The following is a 25096-nucleotide window of genomic DNA, read 5'->3' on the forward strand; positions in this document are numbered from 1 at the left end:
TTTCAAAGGGCTGAGGGGCAGAGTCAGCTCCCGGTCATGATGATCCCAAAGTTGGAGGAGGGCATAGGCAAAACAGGTAACTTGGGATTCTGGGAAACTTCTCTTTCTTCATCTGAACGGGCTTTTCCCCGTGTTTTTTAACACACCTCGCAGGGATGTTGTGTGTGGGGTGCCCGATTTTCAAAAATTCGCCAAAAATCAGGGGATGATGGGATTGCTTTGAAACTTGGCGTGCGTGTGTATATCCCCATGAGGTGTCATGGTGCCAAACATGAGGTTTCTAACTTGAACAGAAAAAAAGTTGTATAATTTTTTAGCTTTCAATGCAAGCTTTCAATGGGTTCTCTACATGGGTTTTTTGTGGTTAACAAATCATGGTTTGTTAGCACAGTTGGTTCAGACAATACAACAACCCATATTTCAGTAATAACCCATGGCACGTCGACAACCTGCATTCAACTCCTACTCAATCTTTGAGTGTGGGTTATCGTGTTATGTGAACGCAAACTATACTTATGGGGGAGGGGGGAATAATGGGAAATGAAAACAGACAAGCATCAAGGAAACTAAAATAATCCAAAACAGAGTTTATCATACTTATTGAGGGTTGACCTTGGGGAGCAGGAAAGCCACCCTGTAAAAAGAAGGGTTACTCGGTCCGGCTTCTTGCCCAACACATATTGTCACAAGAACCTTACAATGGATGCTACTGGAAGCACAGACCCTACCGATGGGTGAAATCAAGGGATGTAAACATTTGGGGACAGCCATTATCAGAAATGAGATGTACCTGTAAGCCCAAAACGTCAGATGGAGCTATAATTCTGCATTGTATTGGTGTTGGGCCCAGATATGGTTAAAGTTCATCTGGATTGTTAACAAACCGAGTTTGTTAAGCTCATACGAGTTCAGACACACAATAAGTTATGCTTCGACAATAACTTATAGTTTAATGACAACTCACATTCAATAAATATTTTTAAGTGTGGGTTATCATGTTGTATGAAAGCAGCCTATATATATGGGGGAGGGGGGAATGGTGGGAATTAAGAACAGATACACATCAAGAAAACTAAAATAATCCAAAACAGACTTTCTCATACTTACTGAGGGTGGAGGTCCTCCAAAGGAACCCTGTAAAAATAAAGATGCATGGGTACTCAGTCCTATAACCATCAGTTCATAACTCATCAACAAATCATGGGTTCTCTACATGGGATGTTTGTCATTAACAAACCAGGGTTTGTAAGCACATCCAAGTTCAGAGACACAACAAGCTATGCTTCAAAAATATTTTATGGTTCAATGACAACTCATGCTCAATGAATATTCAGTCTTTAAGTGTGGGTTATCATGTTGTATGAAATATATATATATATATATATATATATATATATATATATATATATATATGGGAGGGGGGAATGGTGGTAATTAACAGCTACTATCAATAAAGGAATTTACCTCTAATGCCACAAAACCTGTGATATAGCTATAATTCAGCATTGGATCTGCATTGGAACAGGATGTGGGGAACCTTAGCCAGGGTTACTTATAATGTCTGCCCCCATCTCCCCCTGGTGATGGTTCAACTCAAGCACCTAGTGGTAGCACCTACTGGTGCTAAAGTGACCTGGGCAATTGCAAGCAGAGCAGTCAGCCAGCATAACGATGAACCCAGTGGACGCTGGTGGCTCCGATTTCAGTCAGAACCAGACAGAACTCTAAAGAAGCTATTCAAAGTGCTAACTGTATTCCCAAACTGGGTTGAGCAACCTGGGTAGCTCCCCTGGGTAGTTCTGACTGAAACCCAGGATGGAATCACAACCCCACTGAAATCAGAGCCATCAGACTCCACTGGATGGGCCCTACCACCACTAGCGCTAACAAGGGAAACCCTTCCCTTATCTCCTATCTCTGGGAGCAGCCAGGGGCTGCACATGACCTGTAAGCCACCGGTTGTGCATCCATGATATACAGAAATAAATCAAGGAGCCCGATTCAGGCTAAGTTACTTGTGCTTAGTTCCTTCTGTAATCAATAGGAGTTGTGAACTGTGTCTCAATTTTCACAATTTCCAATGAGACTTATATGCAACTACCTTAGGCTGAAATCCTGTACACTGAAATCTTCCACTGAACCTATGGGCCTTACTTTTGACTAGACGTGCATAGGATTGCACTGTTAGTCTGGATCCAACCCATGGTGTTTGAGTCACATTGAGTCTCTCCATCACTCCATCCTCCCCCATCCTGCCCAATCAAAAACTGACTTTTCCCTTAGAGGTCCATTTCCACATTACCTGTGCATCTGTGTAGATCACAGACACCCAAAGAACCACCACAACCAAGACCTTCATTTTGCTTGGGCTCAAGGCTCCTGTCCCCCCCGGGTGTGAAATCACTCGGAGTGTGAGCGGGTGGTTCAGAAACAGTTATTTATTGAACTGTCATCACAAGCCAGGCTGCCCAAACTGAAAGCTTCCATTAAGACCGTGGCCAAATGGCCTTATCAATAAAGAAAGGTCACAGGGATTAAGCAATTTGCCACGAAGGCCATTCTTGCAGAAAGGACTCTCCAGGTTCAGAGCCAAGTGCAACGTGGACTCTTTCATGTTCTCCCTAGAAATGAGCAGACATATCTCAGTGTATTTTTTTCTGAGAACATTTTAGAGTTTTTACATTTCTCCCAGCCCCTTGGAAAATGAAGGCCATTTTGGAGATTCCCCCCCCCCTTAATATTCGCCTCATATATTTTTTATCTAACAGCCACCATTTTCCTTCCAAAATGACCCAGAATGAGAGAAGGTCCAGAATATAGTGAAGAATGCAAAATGGTGGTCAAGATCCCAGTGCTGCTACTGCTGCTGCAACCCTGAACCCCACCACTACACCACCCCCAAAAAACCCATAGAAGGCTAATGGTGAACTCTACCCCTAAGAAACTCCTGGAGAATGTCTGCCAGGCCTGGAGAAATTTGGTGAAATGGTTCCCCACACACACACACACACACACACACACACACACACACACATACACAATTTCTCTGCCCAGAAATTAGGTCGAGGATTTTGAGAGGTCAATAGTTGCACACCTAAAAGTATTTCTGAGTTTTTCCCACCTTTGAATCAGCTCAGATGTAACCCTTTGTTATTTGCACTTGGTTATGAGGGAAAAAATAAAATACTACTAAGGTCTCACCAACATGCAGATGACATCCAGCACACACTCTCTCTTGTTTATTTATTTATTTATTTATTTTATTACATTTATATACCGCCCCACAGCCGAAGCTCTCTGGGCGGTTTACAACAATTAAATATGGTAAACATTAAAAGTATACAAAATTTTAAAACCATCAAAAACATTAAAAAACAGTATAAAAAACAGTATCCATTTAAAAACAACAATTCTGGGGTCCATTAAAAACAAACTTAACGTTGTTAAATGCTGTTAAAATGCCTGGGAGAAGAGAAAAGTCTTGACCTGGCGCCAAAAAGATAACAATGTTGCGCCCAGGCGAGCCTCATCGGGGAGATCATTCCACAGTTGGGGGGCCACCACTGAAAAGACCCTCTCCCTTGTTGCCATCCTCCGAGCTTCCCTCGGAGTAGGCAGTCGGAGGAGGACCTTAGATGTTGAGCGCAGTGTACGGGTAGGTTCATGTCGGCAGAGGCGTTCCATCAGGTATTGCAGTCCCAAGCCATGGGACCTCTCTCTCTCTCTCTCCTTTTCAAGAAATCCAGGTGAGGCAGGAAGCATTCTGAACCAATGTCTGGGTGTGCTAATGGACTGGATGACGGCCAATAAACTGAGACTCAGTCCAAACAAGACGGAACTCCTGTTGGTGGGTGGTTCATCTGGCCAATGATTTTGAACCTGTTCTGGAGGAGTTGCATGTCTCCTAAATAATCAGTGTTGTAGTCTGGGGTGCTCTTGGATCCGGAACAGTCAGTTGAGTCACAAGTGGACTTGGTGGCACAGAACACTTTTTATCAGCTTAGGCTACATCCTTATCTGGACAGAGATAGCCTAGCTGCAGTTCTGCGTGCACTGGTAACCTCTTCTTTGGATTACTGCAATGTGTTTTATGTGGAACTAGCTTTGAAAAAGGTCTGGAAACTTCAGCTGGTCTAAAATAGGGCAGGCAAAACTGTTAACAGAGACTGGCCAACATGTTCATATTATGCCAGAACTTGCCCACATGCATGGGCTGCCAGTCCATTTCCAAGCCCAACTCAAAGTGCTGATATTAACATTCAAAACCCTAAACTCGGGGGTTTGCCTAGTCTGTGGAACCTTCCAGCTGCCTCTTAGCAGACTCAGGCTCCCAGCACAGAACCATCTCACCTCCAGCTGCAACATCTTTTGGGGACTGGGAGCTTAAGAGGCAGGCTCCTTTGGGGGCGGGGTCACCACCAGCGGGGTCACCGCCGAAGGGGGCGACACCAAGGCGAGGGCCTGTCCCCTTGTTTTTGTTTTTGTTTTTCTCCGCCTACTGACTTACAATTTTGTTGTGTATTTTATTTTATTTTATTTACATTTCTTTTCCTATGTTTTAAAATGTATGTTTTAAACTTTGTAGTACCGCCTTGAGGCCCAGTATTGGGCAAAAGGCAGGATACAAATAAATATAATAATAAATATAAGAATAAATATAAGAATAAATATAAGAATAATAAACTTGAGGCCAGAATCATCTCTTCCCATATATACCTGCCCACACCCTAATATTAGCTTCAGTTGCCCTTCTCTGGGAGCCCCCACCAAAGAAAGTGAGGTGGGTGGCTATTAAGAAGAGGGCCTTTTCTGCTGTGGCACCCTGGTTGTGGAATGAGCTTCTCAGAGAAGTTCACCAGACACCTACATTGTGCTCCACTGGGCACCAGGTGATAACCTTTTTATCTTTCCAGGCATTTTACTTGTTCAGTTTCTGTTTTATACCTGGTATTGTATTTTAAATCTTTGCAGCGCTGCTAGCTTCTATTTGGTTATTATATATATATTTATACCATTGTTTTCCATTTCTAAACCTTTACATTGTATTTTATCGTCTTTTATTTTACGGTTTTATCATTTGCTGCAAAAGAGTTAGCAGCCTAACCATGGTTTAGCGTGCCATCTGAACAGACTCTCTCTCTCTCTCTCTCTCTCACTCACACACACACACACACACACACACACACACCTGCTTTTCTACTGACAAGGAGAAATAGGAGGACTTGTGTAGTTGGGAAAGCAGGTAGGCGGCCATTTTGATTACAGAAACAACCCTCAGTGAATGGAAGATTCATTTATCACCTCCTCCCTCTAGACTGCTGTTGTGATCAACTCTTCACACACACATACACACCTCAACTGCATTTTTCTTTAACTGAAAATAAACAAACACTGGGACACTGAGGAATAATGCTTGCCTAAGCTGTAGGTTTCTCATTGACCCCTCTCTCTCAACCTGTACTCCCTCACAATATGGAAATTGCAACACCGCTGGTCTACCTTTCAAGGTTGTTGTAAACCATTGCCTCACCCCAATGCAAACCTGCAGTTTTTTTAATAGGGGATTACATTGCCGGGCTGTCATAAGCTGCACATCCACACATCATAGCCTACAATATAGGGAGTATAATGACGTACTTTATTAATTTATTGATTTCATCATCAACTTTATTATGGTCACCGACCAGACTTTACACATGCACAAGAGTAGGGCAAAATTACATAAGACTTGAAAAGTATGCAGCAGAATCAATTCTGGAGAGACCTTATTCTCATAGCATTCAAAAAGAATTTTGCAAAAGCCTCAATTGTGTCTCTGTCCTCTGTGGCCCTGAAGCAATGAAGAAGTGCATTAATTTCTAAACTGGTGTCAAGTAATAATTTCTCTCTAATCTTTGTATAAAAACAACAACAGAGTAAAACGTGGACAACTGATTCAATTTCATTGCTTCCACATGGGCACAAACAATAATGAAAAGTAATTTTCTGAAACCTCCCCTGCAAGAGGGTAGATGGCAGGACATTAAATCTTGCCAGAGTAAGCACTGAAAAATATTTCGCTTCTGCCATTCCGAATCTTGAGTTACTACCTAAGAACAGAGCGGAGCAGGTTCTATCTGCTGCAAATCTTAGAGCTTGTGTATCACAGTCTCTTATCCTTTGAGACAAAAGGGCCTTGGCCTGTTTGGCTTCTATCATTAATAGAGACTTAGAGCAGAAGCCCAGAGTGTTGATCTTGTTCCAGAGTAGTTTCATCCACTCAGTGACGAATGGGTCATTTCGTACCTTATTCATTTATTGATTTGTAATCTTCCCTCCAAATCACATTTTTCACAAGAAATCAAAATGGAGTCCGAAAGACAAGGAATTCCTGCCACTACATTTTGTTTGGGAAACAAGACAAATATTTCTCCCCATTGGAAGCTGTCTCTTCCACTCCAAGAGAGGCCAGAAAAGAACTGTCAAGAGGAAGGAAGTCACATTTCCAGCATTCACTTTGAAGTTTCATAAATTGAAGACCTTTGAAACAGAGGCAAAAAGTAGGTCTATAACTGCCACCCTGTGGCTTTGTTGGGAAATTGCATATGATCTTATGGTGCGTAAGAGCCTGGATCAGGCCAAGGGTCCATCTCATCCAGGATTCTGTTCACACAGTGGCCAACCAGCTTCCCGTGGGACATGAGTTCAATAGCCCCATCCTACTGACATTTCTGAGCAAGTGGTAAACAGAGGCATACTGCTTCTGACACTAGAGAAGGAAGCATACAGCAGTCATTATGTATTTATGTATTTATTGCATTTATATCCCAGTTTTTTAATTATTATTATTATTTCAAGGAACCCAAGGTGGCACACATAACCCTCCTCTCTACTTTTATCCTCACAACAACAACCCTGTGAGGTAGGTCGGGCTGTGACTGGCCCAAAGTCACCCAGAGAGCTTCCGTCCTTCGTAGAAGTGTCTATCCCCATTAAAGCCATCCAGTTTGGTAGCTATCACTACACCTTTGGCTATTATTATTATTATTTATTTATTTATTTATTTATTTATTTATTTATTACATTTTATACCACCCAACAGCTGAAGCTCTCTGGGCAGTTCACAAAAATTTAAACCGTGAAGAGCATAATAAAACAACCAACAATCTAAAAACACAAGTACAAAATACAATATAAAAAGCACAACCAGGATAAAACCACCCAGCAGAAATTGATATAGGTTAAAATACAGAATTAAAACAGCAAAGTTTAAATTTAAGTTAAATTAGGTGTTAAAATACTGAGAGAATAAAAAGGTCTTCAGCTGGCGACGAAAGGAGTACAGTATAGGTGCCCAGCGAACCTCTCTGGGGAGCTCGTTCCACAGCCGGGGTGCCACAGCAGAGAAGGCTCTCCTTCTGGTAGCCACCTGCCTCACTTCCTTCGGCAGGAGCTCACAGAGAAGGACAACTGTGGATGATCTTAAGGCCCAGGCAGGTACATATGGGAGGTGGCGTTCCTTCAAATAACCTGGCCCCAAGCCGTTTAGGGCTTTGAATGTTAGTACCAGTACTTAATTAATTCCATAGTTCAACAATGTACTGTGTGAAGAACTATTTCCTTCAGTCTGTCCTGAACGCCCTACCATTCAGCTCCATTGGATGACCCTGGGTTCTAGGATTATGAGAAAAGGAGAGAAACTTTCTCCCCAACCACATCCACTGCACCATGCATAATTTTATACATTTCTGGCATGTGTCTCCCCTTGCTCGTCTTTCTTCTAAGCTAGATGGTCACAGATGCTGTAAACATCTCTCATGGGGGTGAGGGTTGCTCCAGCTCCTTGATCATTTTGGTTACTCTTTTCTGCACCTTTCCCAACTCCACAATAACATTTTTGGGGTTCAGCAACCAGAACTGTACACAGTATTCCAAATACAGTGACACCGTAGATTTGCATCAGGGTAGTTTAATTTTCAATTCCATTCCTGATTTGCCCAAAACGGAATTTGCCGGCTTCCAGACAGAAGGCTCCGAGCGCTACCAATGGAAAGGCATTGTGTAGCTGAGCTGTCATTTCCTCCTTAATAGATTTTCTGTGAAAAGAAAAGAAAAATGGGGAAAGAGGTGGGAAGACACGGGTTACAAATGGAAGATGACATTATCTGGACCTCCTGCGAATGAGGCAGGGCGATTCATGGGGAAAGTGTCCTCTGCAAGGAACCTCAGTCATTGGTGATGAGAGTGTGACCCACTAGTCAGTGGCAATTTAACCAACAGAGGCTGGTGGCCCCAATTTCAGTGGGGCTGTGAATCCATTCTGGGTTTCAGTCAGAACCAGCCAGAACTCCAAAAAAGCTGAACCTGTAGGGTTCAGCACCTTGGATAGATGATAATAATAATAATAATAATAATAATAATAATAATAATAATAATTTATTTCTTACCCACCTCTATATTTTGATCCAGATGGGGAACAACAATAAAGGATAAAATACATAATTCTCAATTAAAAAATAATAAACATCGTTAAAAACATCCTAAAAACATTTTTAAAACATCTTAAAATTCCACTGGATAGACCTGCCGGAAGAGATCAGTCTTTATAGCTTTCTTGAATGCTAGTAGACTGTTAAGTTGACGAGTCTCCTCCGGCAGGCCATTCCACAGCCTGGGAGCAGCAGAAGAGAAGGTCCTCTGGGTAACAGTTGTTAATCTAGTTTTTGCTAGCTGAAGTAGATTTTTCCCAGAGGACCTGAGTGTGCAGGGTGGATTGTACGGGAGAAGGCAATCCCGCAGGCAGCCTGGACCCAAACCATGTAGGGCTTTAAAGGTAATAACCAACACTTTATCCTTTCTTTCTAGTTTTGGCTGAAACCCAGAATGGATTCACAGCCCCACCAAAATCGGGGCCACCAGCCTCCACTGAACTTAACTGAAGGACCGTTCTGTGTAGCCCTGAAACCATTTTTATTTTATTTTTACTTTTTGCTGTTGCCAGAGATGCAAGGAAGAAGAAAAGAAAGGACGCCATGGATATCTATTCTATATTCCGTATTTCTTCGATTGTAAGACGCCATCGATTGTAAGACGCACACTAATTTCAGTACCACCAACAGAAAAAAAAACCTAAGACACACCCGCAATTCTAAGACGCACCCCATTTTTAGAGAAAATGGGGGGAAAAGTGTGTCAGAATTGAAGAAATAGGGTATATAAAATGCTTAGGTTTGTTTCTGTAAAGGCTTCAGCTGATACAGGTTGCTAAGCAACAGTAACAATATGTAACGTCAGCTGATACAGGTTGCTAAGCCCCTTGCCTGACTCCTCCGGGCTTTCCAAGGTAATCCTATTCCACTTTCTGCCTCTTTGTCCCCCCCCCACGAAGGGAGCAGAGCCATGGTCTGGAGCATGAGCGAGGCACGGCCGGGGCCCTTGGTGGCCGGGTGGGAGGCTGCTCGCCTGCTGTGAGCCCAGGCCCCGGCCTAATCTCATGTGAGATGGGCAGGCGGCCCAAGGCTGACAGGAACCCCGGGGAGAGGGGAACACCTGCTCCCCTCCCCCCGACCTCCCTGCCCCCCAGGTCCGCCAGGCGGCGCTGTATTGGTGGCCTCCAAGCAGCCCGCGCTCCCGCGATGATATTTAATTAATAAACTTTAAGATATGCTACAACGGTGTATGTTACACCAGGTACAGCTAGTGTGAAGAGAAGTCTAGTACAGCTGCTGCTGCTGCTGCTGCTGAGTGCTTGCATGGTGTTCTAAGCCAGCTCTATGAGGAAGGAGGAAAAACAGGTTAAAGCTGCAGGAGCTATACGAGGGTGACCATAGAATCATAGAATCATAGAATAGCAGAGTTGGAAGGGGCCTACAAGGCCATCGAGTACAACCCCCTGCTCCATGCAGGAATCCACCCTAAAGCATCCCTGACAGATGGTTGTCCAGCTGCCTCTTGAATGCCTCTAGTGTGGGAGAGCCCACAACCTCCCTAGGTAACTGATTCCACCGTTGCACTGCTCTAACAGTTAGGAAGTTTTTCCTGATGTCCAGCCGGAATCTGGCTTCCTTTAACTTGAGCCAGATTTAAAAGAGGGCAGGGCACCTGCAGCTTTAACTGTTGTGATGAAGAGGGAATTTCACCAGGTTCTCCATATATACAAATAACACCTGCTGAAATTCCCTTTTCAATACAACTGTTAAAGATACAGGAGACCTGTCCTCCTTTTCATATGGTCACCCTACATGAACAGGAGTTGGCTAACTGGCAGTTGAATCTTACTTCAACATTGACTATGGGACAGTCTCAACTGCATTGAGGGCAGCAGATAAGTTAAGGGGCACATGGTGGGCATAGATCTGTCCGTGAGCATCTCACTGCTCACGGACAGTTTCCTGCCCACCCAGCATCTGCTACCCCCAACACATTACACCCAAGGGCTTGCAGCCCTTGACGTTAAAAAGCTTCCCCATCCCTAATTTGTTATGATTGGTGGGAGATTCAGGGCAAATAAAAGGAAGGACTTCTTCACACACCGCACAGTTAAACTATGGAATTCACTGCCACAAGAAGTGGCTAGCGAAGGCCAGCGGCCACCAATTTGGATGGCTTTCAAAAGGGGTTAGACGATTTTCTGGGGAGATGGCTATTAATGGCTACTAGTCCTGATGGCTCTGTGCTACCTCAAGTACCAGAGGCAGTATAACTATGGACAGCATTTGCTGGGGACCATGGGTGGGAGGGTGCAGCTGCACTCATGTCCTGCTTGTAGTTTTCCCGTGGGCAGCTGGTTGGCCACTGGGTGCACAAAACGCAGGAATAGATGGACACTTGGTCTGATCCAGCAGGGCTCTTCTTATGTTTTTATGCAGGTGGCTTAATGTCTACTTACCCCTTGGCTCTGGGTCTGTATCTGCACTGGTTTTCTTCAGTTGCATTCAATTGCTTTTTGTTTCTTTATCGTTTGTCCCTTTCATCTAGAGCCTCGTGTGGCGCAGAGCGGTAAAGCAGCAGTTTCTGCAGCTGAAACTCTCCCCATGGCCTGAGTTTGATCCCAGCGGAAGCTGGTTTCAGGCAGTCGGCTCGAGTCGACTCAGCCTCCCATCCTCCCGAGGTCGGTAAAATGAGTACCCAGTTAGCTGGGGGAAAGGTAATACCGGCCGGGGAAGGCAACGGCAAACCACCCCGCTATAAGGCCTGCCAAGGAAACGTCAGCGAAAGCTGGCGTCCCTACAAGAGTCAGTAATGACTCAGTGCTTGCATGAAAGGTTCCTTTCCTTTCCTTTCCTTTCCCTTTCATCTCCACATATTTTTTGTTCCTGTGCTGCTCTTCGTTTGAATGAAATACATCCCCCCAAACCACACACACTCACAGGTCAACAGTGGAACAATGAAGGACAAATGGGCCATTTCAAGCAGCACACTTGGGGGCTCGCTCACAAGTAAAATTACTCATGGGGAGGCATCCCAGCCTGCTGCTGGATCGACAGTGCTTTGCACGGCTCCCATTGGGCTGCTGTATTGATAGGAAGTTCTGTGGAAGACTCTGACAACGTTTATCTTCCCTGTAGCTTCCCTCCTATGCTAAGCCATTTCACCCGCTCCAACACCAATTCTTTGTATCACTATGCTGTTCCCTCTTCTCCCCATTTATCTGTTGTGATGTCATCATAGAGCCCATTGTAGTTTCCTAGGTGACTACAGTCAACAATTGTTCCCAACGCCTTGTACGTGATGACAATGGCTTCTTCAGCACCACAGACTTTGGATCACCCACCTCAGCCTCCAGGTGAAAGGACTTGGAGGGGCTGAAGGAAGGGGGGGGGGAACTCGCTCTAGAAAGGGAGAAAGGGAGGGTGCAGAGCAGGAATTAGCAACCAGAGGCCCCGTGGCCAAATTCAAGCCCTCTGGAGGTGTGCCAGCTGACCCCAGCTGCCAATCCAGAGGCAGAAGTTTGAGGAAGGTGTGATGCCCCTTAAAATGGAACTTCCTGGCAGTGTCGTTTGGGAAAGACAGGGTGCAGGCAGGCCTTCTTCTTTGGCCATTTCTACAACTGCCTTTTTCCCCAGGATTGTCCCAGGATCATCCCTGTGAGCAGGGGATCCCGGGAGCAGGCACGGACAATCCCTCCATTTTCCTGGGATAATCCTTAGGTGTAGAAAGGGCCTTCCTCTCGTCAGTGATTTTTATGTAAAACTAGTTAGAAGAATGCTCCAGGATCTCAAAATTGATGCCACTCTTCAGTGCCAGCTCCCAGCTTTTCAGGGCCCTTGGACAAGACTCCCTCAATGAGCCACCTCCCTTGGTGAATCCACCTTCTCACTACCTTTGTCATCAGCTGCCATTGTTCTTCATCCTTGCTACCACTTGCTTGCTTGACAGGCAAGAGAGCCAGTGAGCAAGCAGGCAGGGCCATCTACTGCTTCTCTTTCTCACCAACACCATTTCTGGGCCAGAGCGAAAGGAAGGTGAACAAGCAGGTTGCAGTGGCAAAGAGGAGGGTCAAGGCCAAGGGACAAGGCCAGCATCAAGGGTAGGCATGGTTGGGTACCTGTCAAGGGCTCACATCCTAGTAGGGCCCTCCCAGAACTTCCTTCTCCTTTTCATCATTGCAACCTGCTTGCTCACTTGCCTCTTGATATGGTCCAGATGACGGTGGTGGTGGTGGTGGGAAGGAGAAGTAAATGCCAGTGCCTGCTTGCTCATGGGATCATAGAATCATAGAATAGCAGAGTTGGAAGGGGCCTACAAGGCCATCGAGGCCAACCCCCTGCTCAATGCAGGAATCCACCCTAAAGCATCCCTGACAGATGCTTGTCCAGCTGCCTCTTGAAGGCCTCTAGTGTGGGAGAGCCCACAACCTCCCTAGGCAACTGATTCCATTGTCGTACTGCTCTAACAGTCAGGAAGTTTTTCCTGATGTCCAGCTGGAATCTGGCTTCCTTTAACTTGAGCCCGTTAAGGATCTCTGCCTGTCAAACAACCAAGGAAGTGGTATAAGTGATGAGAAGGTGGAAGAGGAGCAATAGCAACTGGAGGCAGTACTGGTGAGAAAGCAGCGAGCCCTTTGAGAGAGTCTTATCTGCTGCTTCCTTACCCATCGTTCCCCATCACACTTCCTTAATCTACTCATCCATCCCTTTGCTGAGAACTTCCATCAGCACTTGCTTTTGACTTCTTCTTCCTTACCAAACCTGCTTCCACGTTCCCGTTTCTTGATGTCTTGAGGTCACGTTTAAATGAAACCATCTTCCTGGAATGCTTGCTTGGTTGTTTGCATCTTTTATGGGCTGCTTTCCCAAGAATATTGACCCAAGTGGCACCCAAAGACTAACAAGAAAAATTGCCGGCCCCCAAAAGGGAGGAAGTTAAAAGACAAGAATGAAAACAGCAAGAAAAAGTCAATGATTAACGTAGTTCACCTTTAAAAGGACTAGAAAGATCTTGACCTACCAATCGACCTCCCTGGGAATGGGTGAGAATTGTTTGGTTGACTAGGTGCCACTAAACTGCTCTGAATGGCCGTTGACATCAACCAAGATCTTCCTTGTCCTCTCTTGCAGATATAACCAGATATCCACAAATGCCAGATGAGGTTACTGGTCAGCCATCATTTGTGGTTGTTAATTTATTCTTCTCCACCAAGTTCTCTGGTACATGGAGAAAGCCTGGGAGAAAAGTGGGCTCTTCTCTCATTTGCACTGGAATACTAAGGTCAGAAAAAGTGTGAGTCTCTTCCGCTACTCGGAAGGGACTCCTGCTATTTCTTACCTTCTCCAAATTGCAGCACCAATGAGATCCCTGGGAGGAATATCTGCTGTCTACTGGATGTCCCGCTCACCAGAGGGTTGGGACATTCACCCTTGGTGAGCAGGTGCGTGGATTTGTCGACACCGAATCCTAACCCTTGCTGCCTTTGGATTGTGCACTCACAGGAGGAACCCCAGGTCTTCCTTCCCCACTGCTACAGGTTAAGTCCCTTCCTGTTGAAGGAGGCGGCCCCAAACCTGGGGGAAGGCAAGGAAACAACTCACAAGACTTCCTGATTCCCCCACTGCTGCCATCTCTGCCACCTCCAGCCATCTTCACCCAGACAGCTCCACCCAGTACCCCTACCGGAGTCATCTACAGCCTGCCAGGCCCCACAACAGCCTCTTCGCCTCAAAGGCTGGTCCAGACCCTCCCAGGGACCTTTCCAGACATCTATGATGGAGACATGAAGAAATGGGAGGAGCATTTCCACAGCATCCAGAGGGCCTACAAGGAGTTTGGCAAAGAGGATGACTTTGCGATCCGGGTACTCACTGAAGATTTCACCCTACCATTCCCTTTCGCCTGGCCTGGCGAGGGGTCCCACTTGCCCACCTTCGATCCTGCTGACTGCACTGGCTTTGACTTCTTCCTCCACCCAGGGCAACCTATCCCTCGCCTCCTCCAGCCACTGCACACCACCACTCAGGCTTTCTTCAAGAAGAGGCAGCTGGAACAGCTGGCTCTGAGTTACGCCAGCAAAGCGCCCCTCGGCAGCGCCCCGGGACTGCCGCCACAAGAAAGTGGCCCCGCCTTGAGGCCAGACATCATGGTCATCACCAGCATGCCATGCATGGCTGCCGCCGCAGCTGCTTCTGCCGAGGTGCCCTTCCTACTGCAGGATGGCAAAGGCCATCGAAATATCCAACCCGGCCCTGTGGCTCTCCCAAATTCAGCTCCAATGCAGCCCATCAACATTCAGTTCATGAGCCCCACCCACCATGGGCCATTCTAGTCCTCATCAGTAACATTCTCCAAGCGGGACATATTTTTGTAAGACTGTGAATGCTGCTGCTTTGTATGACTTTTCCATTACTGTGTGACACCCGAACCTATCCCCCATTTCTTCCAGACGTTGACGGCATGGCCATTGATAATGATGGCCAGAAACTGTAACACTAAACGCTGCACGCAGGTACAGATGCCTTTATCTCGCACGCCAAGCCTGTGCCCCAATATCTAGGGAGGTTAATAAAAACAAAACACAACTGTCTTCTTCCTCATGGAGCTTTGTTGTTGAGATCAATAGAAAGGGACAAATGCTGCCCATCTCTCACCTTGACAGGGTTTTTTAATTACTATTTATAAATGAATTTGCAGATTAGACTGCTGTGCTTGTGCTGTGTGGGGAGCTGCCCTCAAAGATGGCTTGGAAGCTGCAAGATGTCCTACTTGTTGACTGAGATGGGCCACAACCCACCCACCCCCATATTGCACTTGTCTTACAACCACACAGACTGGCACGAAGCTTCTGGGTCCAATTCAAGGAGCTGGTCATTACCTCCAGACTTTAAATAGACTGGGGCCGTAGCTAGACCTAAGGTTTATCCCAGGATCATAGAATCATAGAATAGAGTTGGAAGTAGGGATGTGCTCCGCTCCGATTAGGAGCGTAGAAGCAGTAGCGGATTGGCCTGCTCCGCCTTACCCAGAGGCGGAGTAGGAGCGGACCGCGGACCCCCTAGAAGCAAGGCGAAGAGAAGCGACCATTTTTCGGAGCTCCGAGTTCAGGCGGAGCGCTCCGGTCGCCATCTTGAAAACATTTCGCCATAGGATTGCATTGCGGCAAATAATCGCGCATAACTACGTTGTTTTTGAAGCTATCGTTCTGGAAATTCTTGTGCACAGAGAGTCGTGGATGGGGGTCATTTTGAGACCACTCTCAACTTTCTGCATCGTACGGGTCGCGGGCTATATTTTTGTGAAAATCGGGTCAACCGCGCGGCTCAAACTGCGTTTTCGGCTTTTCGCCCATAGGATTGCATTGAGGGAAAGAATCGGGGATAACTGGGGGGGGGGTTTAAGCTATCGTTCTGGAAATTCTTGTGCACAGAGAGTCGTGGATGGGGGTCATTTTGAGACCACTCTCAACTTTCTGCATCGTACGGGTTGCGGGCTAGAAGTTTTTAAAAAATCGGCGGGAAAAATACCTTTTTCAAAGGGCTGAGGGGCAGAGTCAGCTCCCGGTCATGATGATCCCAAAGTTGGAGGAGGGCATAGGCAAAACAGGTAACTTGGGATTCTGGGAAACTTCTCTTTCTTCATCTGAACGGGCTTTTCCCCGTGTTTTTTAACACAGTAGCCCCACCAAATGCACAAACACAACCTGAAATCATATACTAAGCCAAGAATAAGAGATAGAAAACACAGCACTGCTCCCCACCCTAACCTTGGGGAACAACTGAATCGATGTGGTGCAAGGGGATGAGCTCCCCTAGGGCATCTCATCTTGGATGTGCCCCCACTCTCTCCTGCACTGGAAGGCCATTAGAGCCTTCCAAAGAGAGTAAAACGGTGGAGCAATGCCTCTCATGAGTTGAAGTGAATGGTCACTTTTCAGTGGTGGAGCAATGCCTGTTCTGAGTCGAAGTGAGCGTTTTACTTCTTCTCAGAGCTGTGGCTGTCAGTGTCTTGAACTGGCAGCTACTTCCCCCTCCCCCGGGCACGTCCCCCTATTGCTGGTAAAAGACAGATATAGCCTTTTAAAAAAAGTTCTTCTTGTTGTTTATTGAGCAACACTGCTGCTTTTAATTCCACCCCTCCTTTGTTTATTGATTGATTTATTCCATTTTATATGCATTACTGGCTTATCCTTGGCTCACTTCCTTATGCCCCCAGAAATGCCAGCTGCATGCCTGCCTGCCTTCCCTCCCTCCTCCCCTGCCCACCTCGCAGGGATGTTGTGTGTGGGGTGCCCGATTTTCAAAAATTCGCCAAAAATCAGGGGATGATGGGATTGCTTTGAAACTTGGCATGCGTGTGTATATCCCCATGAGGTGTCATGGTGCCAAACATGAGGTTTCTAACTTGAACAGAAAAAAAGTTGTATAATTTTTTAGCTTTCAATGCAAGCCTATGGGGGGGGGAAACGGAGCTCCGGATCCGGATCCGGAGCTCCGGGCGGAGCGGAGCGGAAGTGGGCGGAGCGGGGGCGGGGCGGAGCGGCCCGATCCGGAAAATGGCGGATCTGCAAGTGAAGCGGAGCGGGGGGTCTGTGCACACCCCTAGTTGGAAGGGGCCTACAAGGCCATCTAGTCCAACCCCCTGCTCAATGCAGGAATCCACCCTAAAGCATACCTGACAGATGCTTGTCCAGCTGCCTCTTGAAGGACTCTAGTGTGGGAGAGCCCACAACCTCCCTAGGTAACTGATTCCATTGTCGTACTGCTCTAACAGTCAGGAAGTTTTTCCTGATGTCCAGCTGGAATCTGGCTTCCTGTAACTTGAGCCTGTTATTCCATGTCCTGCACTCTGGGAGGATCGAGAAGAGATCCTGGCCTTCCTCTGTGTGACAACCTTTTAAGTATTTGAAGAGTGCTATCATGTCTCCCCTCAATCTTCTCTTCTCCAGGCTAAACATGCCCAGTTCTTTCAGTCTCTCTTCATAGGGCTTTGTTTCCAGACCCCTGATCATCCTGGTTGCCCTCCTCTGAACACGCTCCAGCTTGTCTGCGTCCTTCTTGAATTGTGGAGCCCAGAACTGGACACAATACTCTAGATGAGGCCTAACCAGGGCCGAATAGAGAGGAACCAGTACCTCACGTGATTTGGACATCCCACATTCATCCCTGCCTGAGAACTGGATGCCCTGTGTGGCACTTAGATGAACAGGTTTGACCCCAGGACAATCCTGGGATAAACCTTAGGTCTAGCTACGGCCTGGGTCTTGCATAGTTTAGGGATTTCAGGGGTTTGAAGAACCTCTTTCAACTCAAGGGCAAAAATCAATTTTGGAGAAGCTCTCAGGCCCAGCATTCCAGGGGTGGGCAGGGGAAAAGGTGGTGGGGCCCAAATACCAGCATATTTTTGCTTAAATCCCTGACTGACATTCACCAAGACATTTCAGCCTTTTATAAGGGGTGGGGGCAGGAACTGCACAAAAGTAACTGCTTCCTCCTCCTCATGCTCTTGAGTCTATGTACAAAACCCTAATCCTTGTGCTAACCTTTAGGGGGCTACATTGTATCAATTAATGTTGTAGGGCCTTTTTGATCATGGCACCAGCATTGCAGAAAAATCTCCCTGAAAAGCTCTCCAGTTCTCTTCACCACTTGTGTTTCACCAGAGTGTGAAGACCAACCTGTTTTCCAAAGCTTTCACAGCTTAAGTGTGTTTACCTGGGGGTGGCTGGGATAGCTATATTGTCATTGTTGTGCTCGCTTGCTTCAATGTATTTTGTAATTTTTGCTTTTCTTTGGTTTGCAATTTTAGTGTTTTGTCAAGAATTGCCTCAAGCGCTCTGTAGAAAGGCTCCTACCAAATGTTTAAAGCAATTAAATAAAAACTTCAGAAGTGTCGGGGGGAGCAGAACAGTGGGTCCCCTTTCTCTCAGAGCCCAGAGGCGATGTGCAATCCACTCCTGTTTTTGGGAACAACTTACAAATGCAGCATTTGCAGGTTGCTCCTGAAAACCAGAGCGGACCACACATGGCACGCAGACCCACCAAATGCTGCCATTGCATCCGAATGGGGTCTCTGTCATCATGATAATGCCATTTTTATTCTGGTGGTTCCAAGGTGTTCAATCAAAATAAAAGTAACAAATAGATTTTTTTTTAAAAAAAATGCTTTAGAATTTATAAAACTTAGAATGGATATCAAAACAAGTACAGCTCCATTAAAACGCAGCTCAAAAGAGCTCTAAGCCTTTTAGCGCTATGCCACTGAAATTTGGGGTCAAAGTAGTTTTTTTTTAAATTTCCTATCCAGTGTGGCCCATCAAGGGCATAAAAAAATGCCTTGAAGATTTGAAGTAAGCTTTGTTAGGAGTGCTATGAAGAACAATGAACATTTTATATAACACAATACTATGCAAAGCAGTTATACAATATGATAGAAGCATTGTTGTTTTTAATAAAAAGGTATTTTTCTTTCTCAAAAAAAAAAATCTACTGTTTTATAGTTGCTAAAATATACACCAACAGAAAATGAAATCTGGCTCGTTCTTGGTTTCTTCCAAGGCGGCATCTGAAATTCACCCCTCATAGAATCATAGAATAGCAGAGTTGGAAGGGGCCTACAAGACCATCAAGTCCAACCCCCTGCTCAATGCAGGAATCCACGCAAAAGCATCCCTGACAGATGGTTGTCCAGCTGCCTCTTGAATGCCTCTAGTGTGGGAGAGCCCACAACCTCCCTAGGTAACTGATTCCATTGTCGTACTGCTCTAACAGTCAGGAAGTTTTTCCTGATGTCCAGCTGGAATCTGGCTTCCTTTAACTTGAGCCCGTTATTCTGTGTCCTGCACTCTGGGAGGATCAAGAAGAGATCGTGGCCCTCCTCTGTGTGACAACCTTTTAAGTATTTGAAGAGTGCTATCACGTCTCCCCTCAATCTTCTCTTCTCCAGGCTAAACATGCCCAGTTCTTTCAGTCTCTCTTCATAGGGCTTTGTTTCCAGACCCCTGATCATCCTGGTTGCCCTCCTCTGAACATGCTCCAGCTTGTCTGCGTCCTTCTTGAATGTTCCTGAAGAATCCTCAGCAAGGGAACAATTCTACAGGCCCTCAATAATGTCTGAGCTGCCATAGAATAATTTGAATCCCCCAATCCAAGTTCAGAAGCTCCACTTTGACCTCGTGGTGCGGGGGGAATCAGCGATCTGACCCTCCTCCTCGTGGAAAGAATTTTGCCGGCTGCCCTCTGAGGTCAGGAAGGAAGGCTGTATATGAAATAATAACTAGATGACATATAGTTTTTTATCCCTCTCCAAATTGGTAAATCCGTTGCGTCTTGTTTTGCAGACTGTCCGGAAGTCTTTTCTTCTGTCATTTGCTCATCGGCAGAATTTGTTTTTTTAAAAAATCAGAATTTTGTTCTACTTACTCATTAGAGCCAATCACACACACACACGTATGGAAAAAAAAGTCTGCAAGCCCATAGAATCTGCGTGAATTGGAAAAGCTGGTCAGCTTCAGAAAAATCACAGGTCAGATTCATAGAAATCGGTATTCATTTGAATCAGTTGTGGATTCCTCCAACACTATTCCAAATGCACCGTCAAAACTGGCTACTCATTAGGATCTTACCAAGATCACAATTAAACACGATGTGTGCATTTGACCAGACTGCTTTATTCGAAATAGGGCTGCCTATATAAAATGTGTCATACATCCAGAAGGGCAGAGATAGTCAAGCAAGTTTAGAGGTGGACAGGTATCAACCGTGACCTTTTGCAGGTATTGGTTGCTACATCCTCTCTCCAATGTGGTCAAAGCGCATCTTGGAGGGACTGGAGCTCAGGGTTCAGGTTCGATTCCCCACATCTCTAAATAGGGATGGAAAGCTTCCTGCCTAAAACCCTGAAGAACTAATACAGAGCTAAATGGGCCAACTGACCAACCTAATATGTATGAGGCAGCTTCCCAGGGCCGGGCAAAGCTAGTAATAGGCCCGGGCCAGATGGGAAATGTAGGTCCCATTTCAAACTGCTCATTAAGTATTTTTTTAATCAGTTCTAAATGCATATGAACTAGAACGATTTATAAAAAAGGTAACGGCAAGCACTTTTATTCAAGATGTATATAAGACATTACTTCTTCACATTCAGAAACGCTTTACATGGTTTTCTTTGGGCAAATTCATCAACAACAACAGAAAAATCAAGCAACTTTGCCTTGTCAATGTCAATGTTCAAAACTGATAATCCATTCAAACGTTCTTGCACCATCGCAGACCGAAAGTATGATTTGATCTGTTTTGGGGCACTTAAGCTCCTCTCATTAGAGGCCACTGTTGCTGGCAATGACAGTAAAATGTGCAACGCGATGAGGACATTTGGGGAAATATTGCCCAATCTCAAGTTCAATATTTGACCATAAATTTCCTTCGGGTGAAACAGCATCGAGTTTGAAATTCACATCAAAATGGAGTCAGTACTGCTCACTCACAGGAGAGCTACTTTGTAACAAATCTTTACCAAAGGGTTCCCATTTGCCTCTACCACGGGGATTTGGAGTAGGCCCCCTCAAAATCGTAGCTCCCCTCAAAATCATAGGCCCATGCCCACTGCCCACCCCCCTCTGCCCAGCCTTGCAGCTTCCTATGTTCTACTGTATTATATTCCATGAAGGTCATTGTGGCACACAAAACAGAACATGTTTGGTGCCACCTTAAATCTCTGTGGTATGGAGGGCCTGAGAATCCAACTGAAATCAATGGGGCTTACTTCTGAGTAGACATGCATTGGATTGCAATGTAAGCGTAAAGTACTGAGCATGCTCTCTCCTTGCCATCTACAATTCACTTCCCCCTCTATATATCTTAGCCTTCTATAACTGTAATATATGGACTCGCACAATCCCTGTCCCTCTCCCCTTTCTCCTAAAACGGATTCCTCCTGCCACCATGTTGATTGACAAAACTGGATTCCAAGCAAGGGCAAGAAGAGGGCACAGGGGCTTCTGTTGCTGCATCTGAGCATGCTCAAGACATCAAAGTAAACAATAGGGCAACCGTCCCCAACCTAACACCCTCCGGGTGGGTTGGGCTACAACTTCCAGCATCCTCAGCCATCACAGTGCTGACTAAGGATGATAGGAGATGTAGTCCAATACATCTGGATGGGATCCGTGGCAAGAGGTTTTGTACAAGTATGAACCACGAAGGGAGGCGAATCTCTCTCCAAATACAATTCCCCCTCCCCCCAATTTATTGCCTTCCAGATGATTTGGACTTCGACTCCCATCAGCCCCAGCCCGCATGGCCAATGGCTAGGAATTCTGGGAATTATCCTGTCCCAGCCTATGAGGCAATCCAGCGAAATGGATAACCAGTTAAATGCGGGACAAAGGGAGCTGTTCCACGTACCGTGGAAACAACATGCGGAAAGCAGGTTTAGACGCAGCCAACCGCGGGGAGAAGCCCGTTTTCAGACCCTGGGATCCCACAAGGGATGGCTTTTGCCCTGCGCTTCCGGGCAGCCGGGCCGCACTCTTACAGCGCCATCCCAGGCTCAAACCGGGCTTACTCGCAGGCAAAGGGCGCGTAGGATCGCAGCCCCTGCCAGCGTTCTCCGCGCCGAGCATGCTCGACAGCGCTCCGTGAGGGCGAACGTCGGAATGTCCAACCTGGAACGCGCCTGCGCTTGTTTACTCGGACGCCGAGTTCGACAGCCTTTGCTCCCGGACGCAACGCGCGGAGCATTTTGCAGTCTTAAACACACACGCACAGAGTTTTAAGGAGTTGCCTTAAGCTAAATGGATCCCAGACCCGGTCTCCTCTCCCCCGCAAACCAGCGGGAGACTATTCAGGGCGGGGAAGGTTTGAACTGTCAGCACCCCACCCCCAATTCCAGCAGCTGCCCATACCCTTGAGCACACGCGCATGCGCTCTGGGACCACAAAAAAATGGGGAGGGAGGAAGAATCTGAGTAGCCGATCCCGCACCCTCCCCACACAAGTTCTCCCCACCACCACACCACCACTACTTTCCTCGGCGGTAGCCCCGCCGCACAAAATCCTCTCGCTCTTTTTTCTCTTTTTCGCTGCCTGCGCCGCTGCAACATTCTAAAGCAACACAACGCCAAGCAAAAAAAAAAAAAAAGGCGCCTCCCCCGCCCGCCCGCCCGCACTGTCGCAACGTTCGATCGAAGCTCGCAACGTTCCATCCGCGGCGGCGGCCGCTTGTTTGCAACGTTCCATCCCTCCCCCTCCCCCCTCCTCCTCCCCCTCCCTCTCTTCCCCCGCCCCGGATCGTCGCAACGTTCTATCCCCTCCCCCTCTCGCTTCGGATTGTTGCAACGTTCCATCCGCTGCCGCTCGCCGACGTTCCAAAGCAGGCCGCCGACGTTCCATCTGCAGCCGCCGCCGCCGCCGCCGGTCCCCCGTGTTTGTCCCCCGCTCTCGCATCCGCATCCTCCTCCTCCTCCTCCTCCTCGGGCTCCCACGCTCTCCCGTCTCTTCCCCCTCACGTGTCCCGGGCTCCCAGCTGGGGAAGGAGGGGAGGGAGAGACTCGCTCGCTCGCTCGCTCTTTCCTCCTCACATGACCCGAGTGTTTGTCCCCGTGATCAGCGCCTCGGCTCCCGTGTCTGCTCCGCGTCCCCTCTGCCTCCATCCGGCGTGAGATTTAAAACTCATCCCCTCCTTCTCCTCCTGCCTCCCTCCCCACCCCTCCCCCCCTGGTGCTGCGGGGTCTTTCCCCCCTCTCCCTCCCTCCCTCCCCCCTTTTCCCTTCCCCTCTCCCCCCATGGACATGCTGGATCCCGGCCTGGACACAGCCACCGCCTCCGCTGCTTCCAGGTAAGAAGAGGGATCCTAGCCTCCCCAGCCCGGCCCTTCTCCCCTCTTTTCCCGGGGATCCGCCGGCCTTTCTCTGCACGGGCCTAGAAGGGTGGGGGAGGGGAGAGGGAGACAGCCATGATCCGCTGCCGCCGCCGCCGCCTCCTCCTCCTCCTCCTCCTCCTCGTCGTCCTGCGGTGGTGGCGGCGACGGCAGCGCAGAGAGGGGGAGAACAAAATGGAGGACGAGGCACAGAGCTTGGGAGACCAGCTCTCGGGGACCTGGGTGGGGGGTGGGGTGGGGTGGGTGGGAAGGCGGTATAAAGGGGGTGGGGAGTCGATTCTAAGGAGCCGGAGTGCGGGGTTGAAAGCCTGGGATCAAGGATAGGAAAGGGTGGGCGGAGGAGGCTGTGTGCAGGAGGTGTCTGTGCCGTCGTAGGGGACAGGATCTTCTTTCTTCTCTCTCTCTCTCTCCCCCCCCCCCGTCCACCCCCAGATCTTAAATGTCAGAAGAGATGGGGGTGGGCGAAAGAGACGGAGAAGCCTCGGCTGGCGTGTATTCGGAGGTGTTGGGAGAGGAGAAGCGAAGTGCGCGCCCTGGTTTTGGTGTCACAGGGAGAAAGGACGGAACTGGGTTTGGTTGTTGGGTGGAAGGCGTCAAGGGTGGGGTGGGGGAAAGTGCCAGGGGAGAGATGGACTGGCCCGCCCGATCAGCAAAGAGTGGCCAAAGCAGTCCTGAGAGGCAACCAGACTTGGGCGCTCCACGGATCGGACGGGAAGACAAAGAAATGGCTCCGTGGGCCTGACAGTGTGGGGAAGCCGTTGCAGCTGTTTTCTCCCAGGCTTGCTGCCCTCCAGATGTTTGAGACTGCAAGTCACACGGCCCATGGTCAGGAATGCTGGGAGATGTACCCCCAAAACATCTGGAGGGTGCCGGGTTGAGGAAGGCTGGGTTGGAGTGTCTTGACTAGGCCCAGGTTTCGAAACTTACCGGGCAACCTTGTACCATTTGCGATCTCTCGGCCATGCCTACCTCACAGGGTCGTTGCAGCGCAGGGGGTTCTTTCCCACACCCTTCTCTATCCAGAACGTCGTAGTGGAAGGGGGTGGGGGACGGAGAATGTAACAAATAAAAATAACCGGGTGAATTGCTGGACAGGGACCTGGGGGGGGGGGGGAGCAGAAACTGCTGGTGGGGTCTTAAAGGCTTGTGGAGGTGAGATGGCCAGGAACTCGGGTCCCACTCACAGAGGGCCAAAAGCCACTTCGTGCATGTTTGTGGGTACACCTAAAATACCATGCACATACAGTATAGACCTGACCAATACATGTGTCATATACAGGTTCATTCACTAGAGAGCTGGGCTTAGCTGTGTACCCTCAATTGCAAACTCAGGTTTGCTGCCTTGTAATGTGTGAAACAGCCCTGGATGTGTGTCGAGGAACCCCTAGGACAGGGATGGGCAACGTGAGGGAGCCCAGGGGCCACTTTCCACCCCCTCTACCTACGGGCCACACTCCTGTCATGTGTTCCCCACTTAGAGGTAGCCCCTTTTCCTTGGGTTGCAGGACAACTTCACCCCTGCTTAAGCTCTGGCATTTCCCCCAGGCTCGTGAAGAGCTGCTCAGGCGTTCGCCTGTGGTGAGGAAAACTGGCCTCTGGGTGACCAGGCTGGGGAGGTTTCGTCACCTAGAAAAGCAGTTTGTGAGTAAGCCCAAGAGAGGTATGCGTTTGGCTAGTAAAAGCTGCCAGTCACTTTCGTGGACTTAGCAAAGCTGAGTTGTTCCTAAGAAAGGAGAGTCAATAGTAACACCAATAATTTATGTAGTGCTTTATTACAAAGCTCTGTACGTAAAATAAAATACGTCAGCACT

General features: G+C 47.7%; 1 protein-coding gene across 1 annotated transcript in view; it reads left to right on the forward strand.

Annotated features, from left to right (window-relative positions):
- Positions 1-23159: 23159 nt before the first annotated feature.
- USF2 (upstream transcription factor 2, c-fos interacting) overlaps positions 23160-25096 on the forward strand; it is a 30303-nt gene continuing 28366 nt past the window's right edge. The window contains exon 1 of the mRNA XM_063140762.1: positions 23160-23243. Coding sequence (XP_062996832.1) covers positions 23191-23243 — 53 coding nt within the window. The 5' untranslated portion in view covers positions 23160-23190. The remainder of the gene's footprint in view (positions 23244-25096) is intronic.

The sequence above is a fragment of the Elgaria multicarinata genome, chromosome 13 (genome assembly GCF_023053635.1).
Source record: "Elgaria multicarinata webbii isolate HBS135686 ecotype San Diego chromosome 13, rElgMul1.1.pri, whole genome shotgun sequence".
Classification (NCBI taxonomy): domain Eukaryota; kingdom Metazoa; phylum Chordata; class Lepidosauria; order Squamata; family Anguidae; genus Elgaria; species Elgaria multicarinata.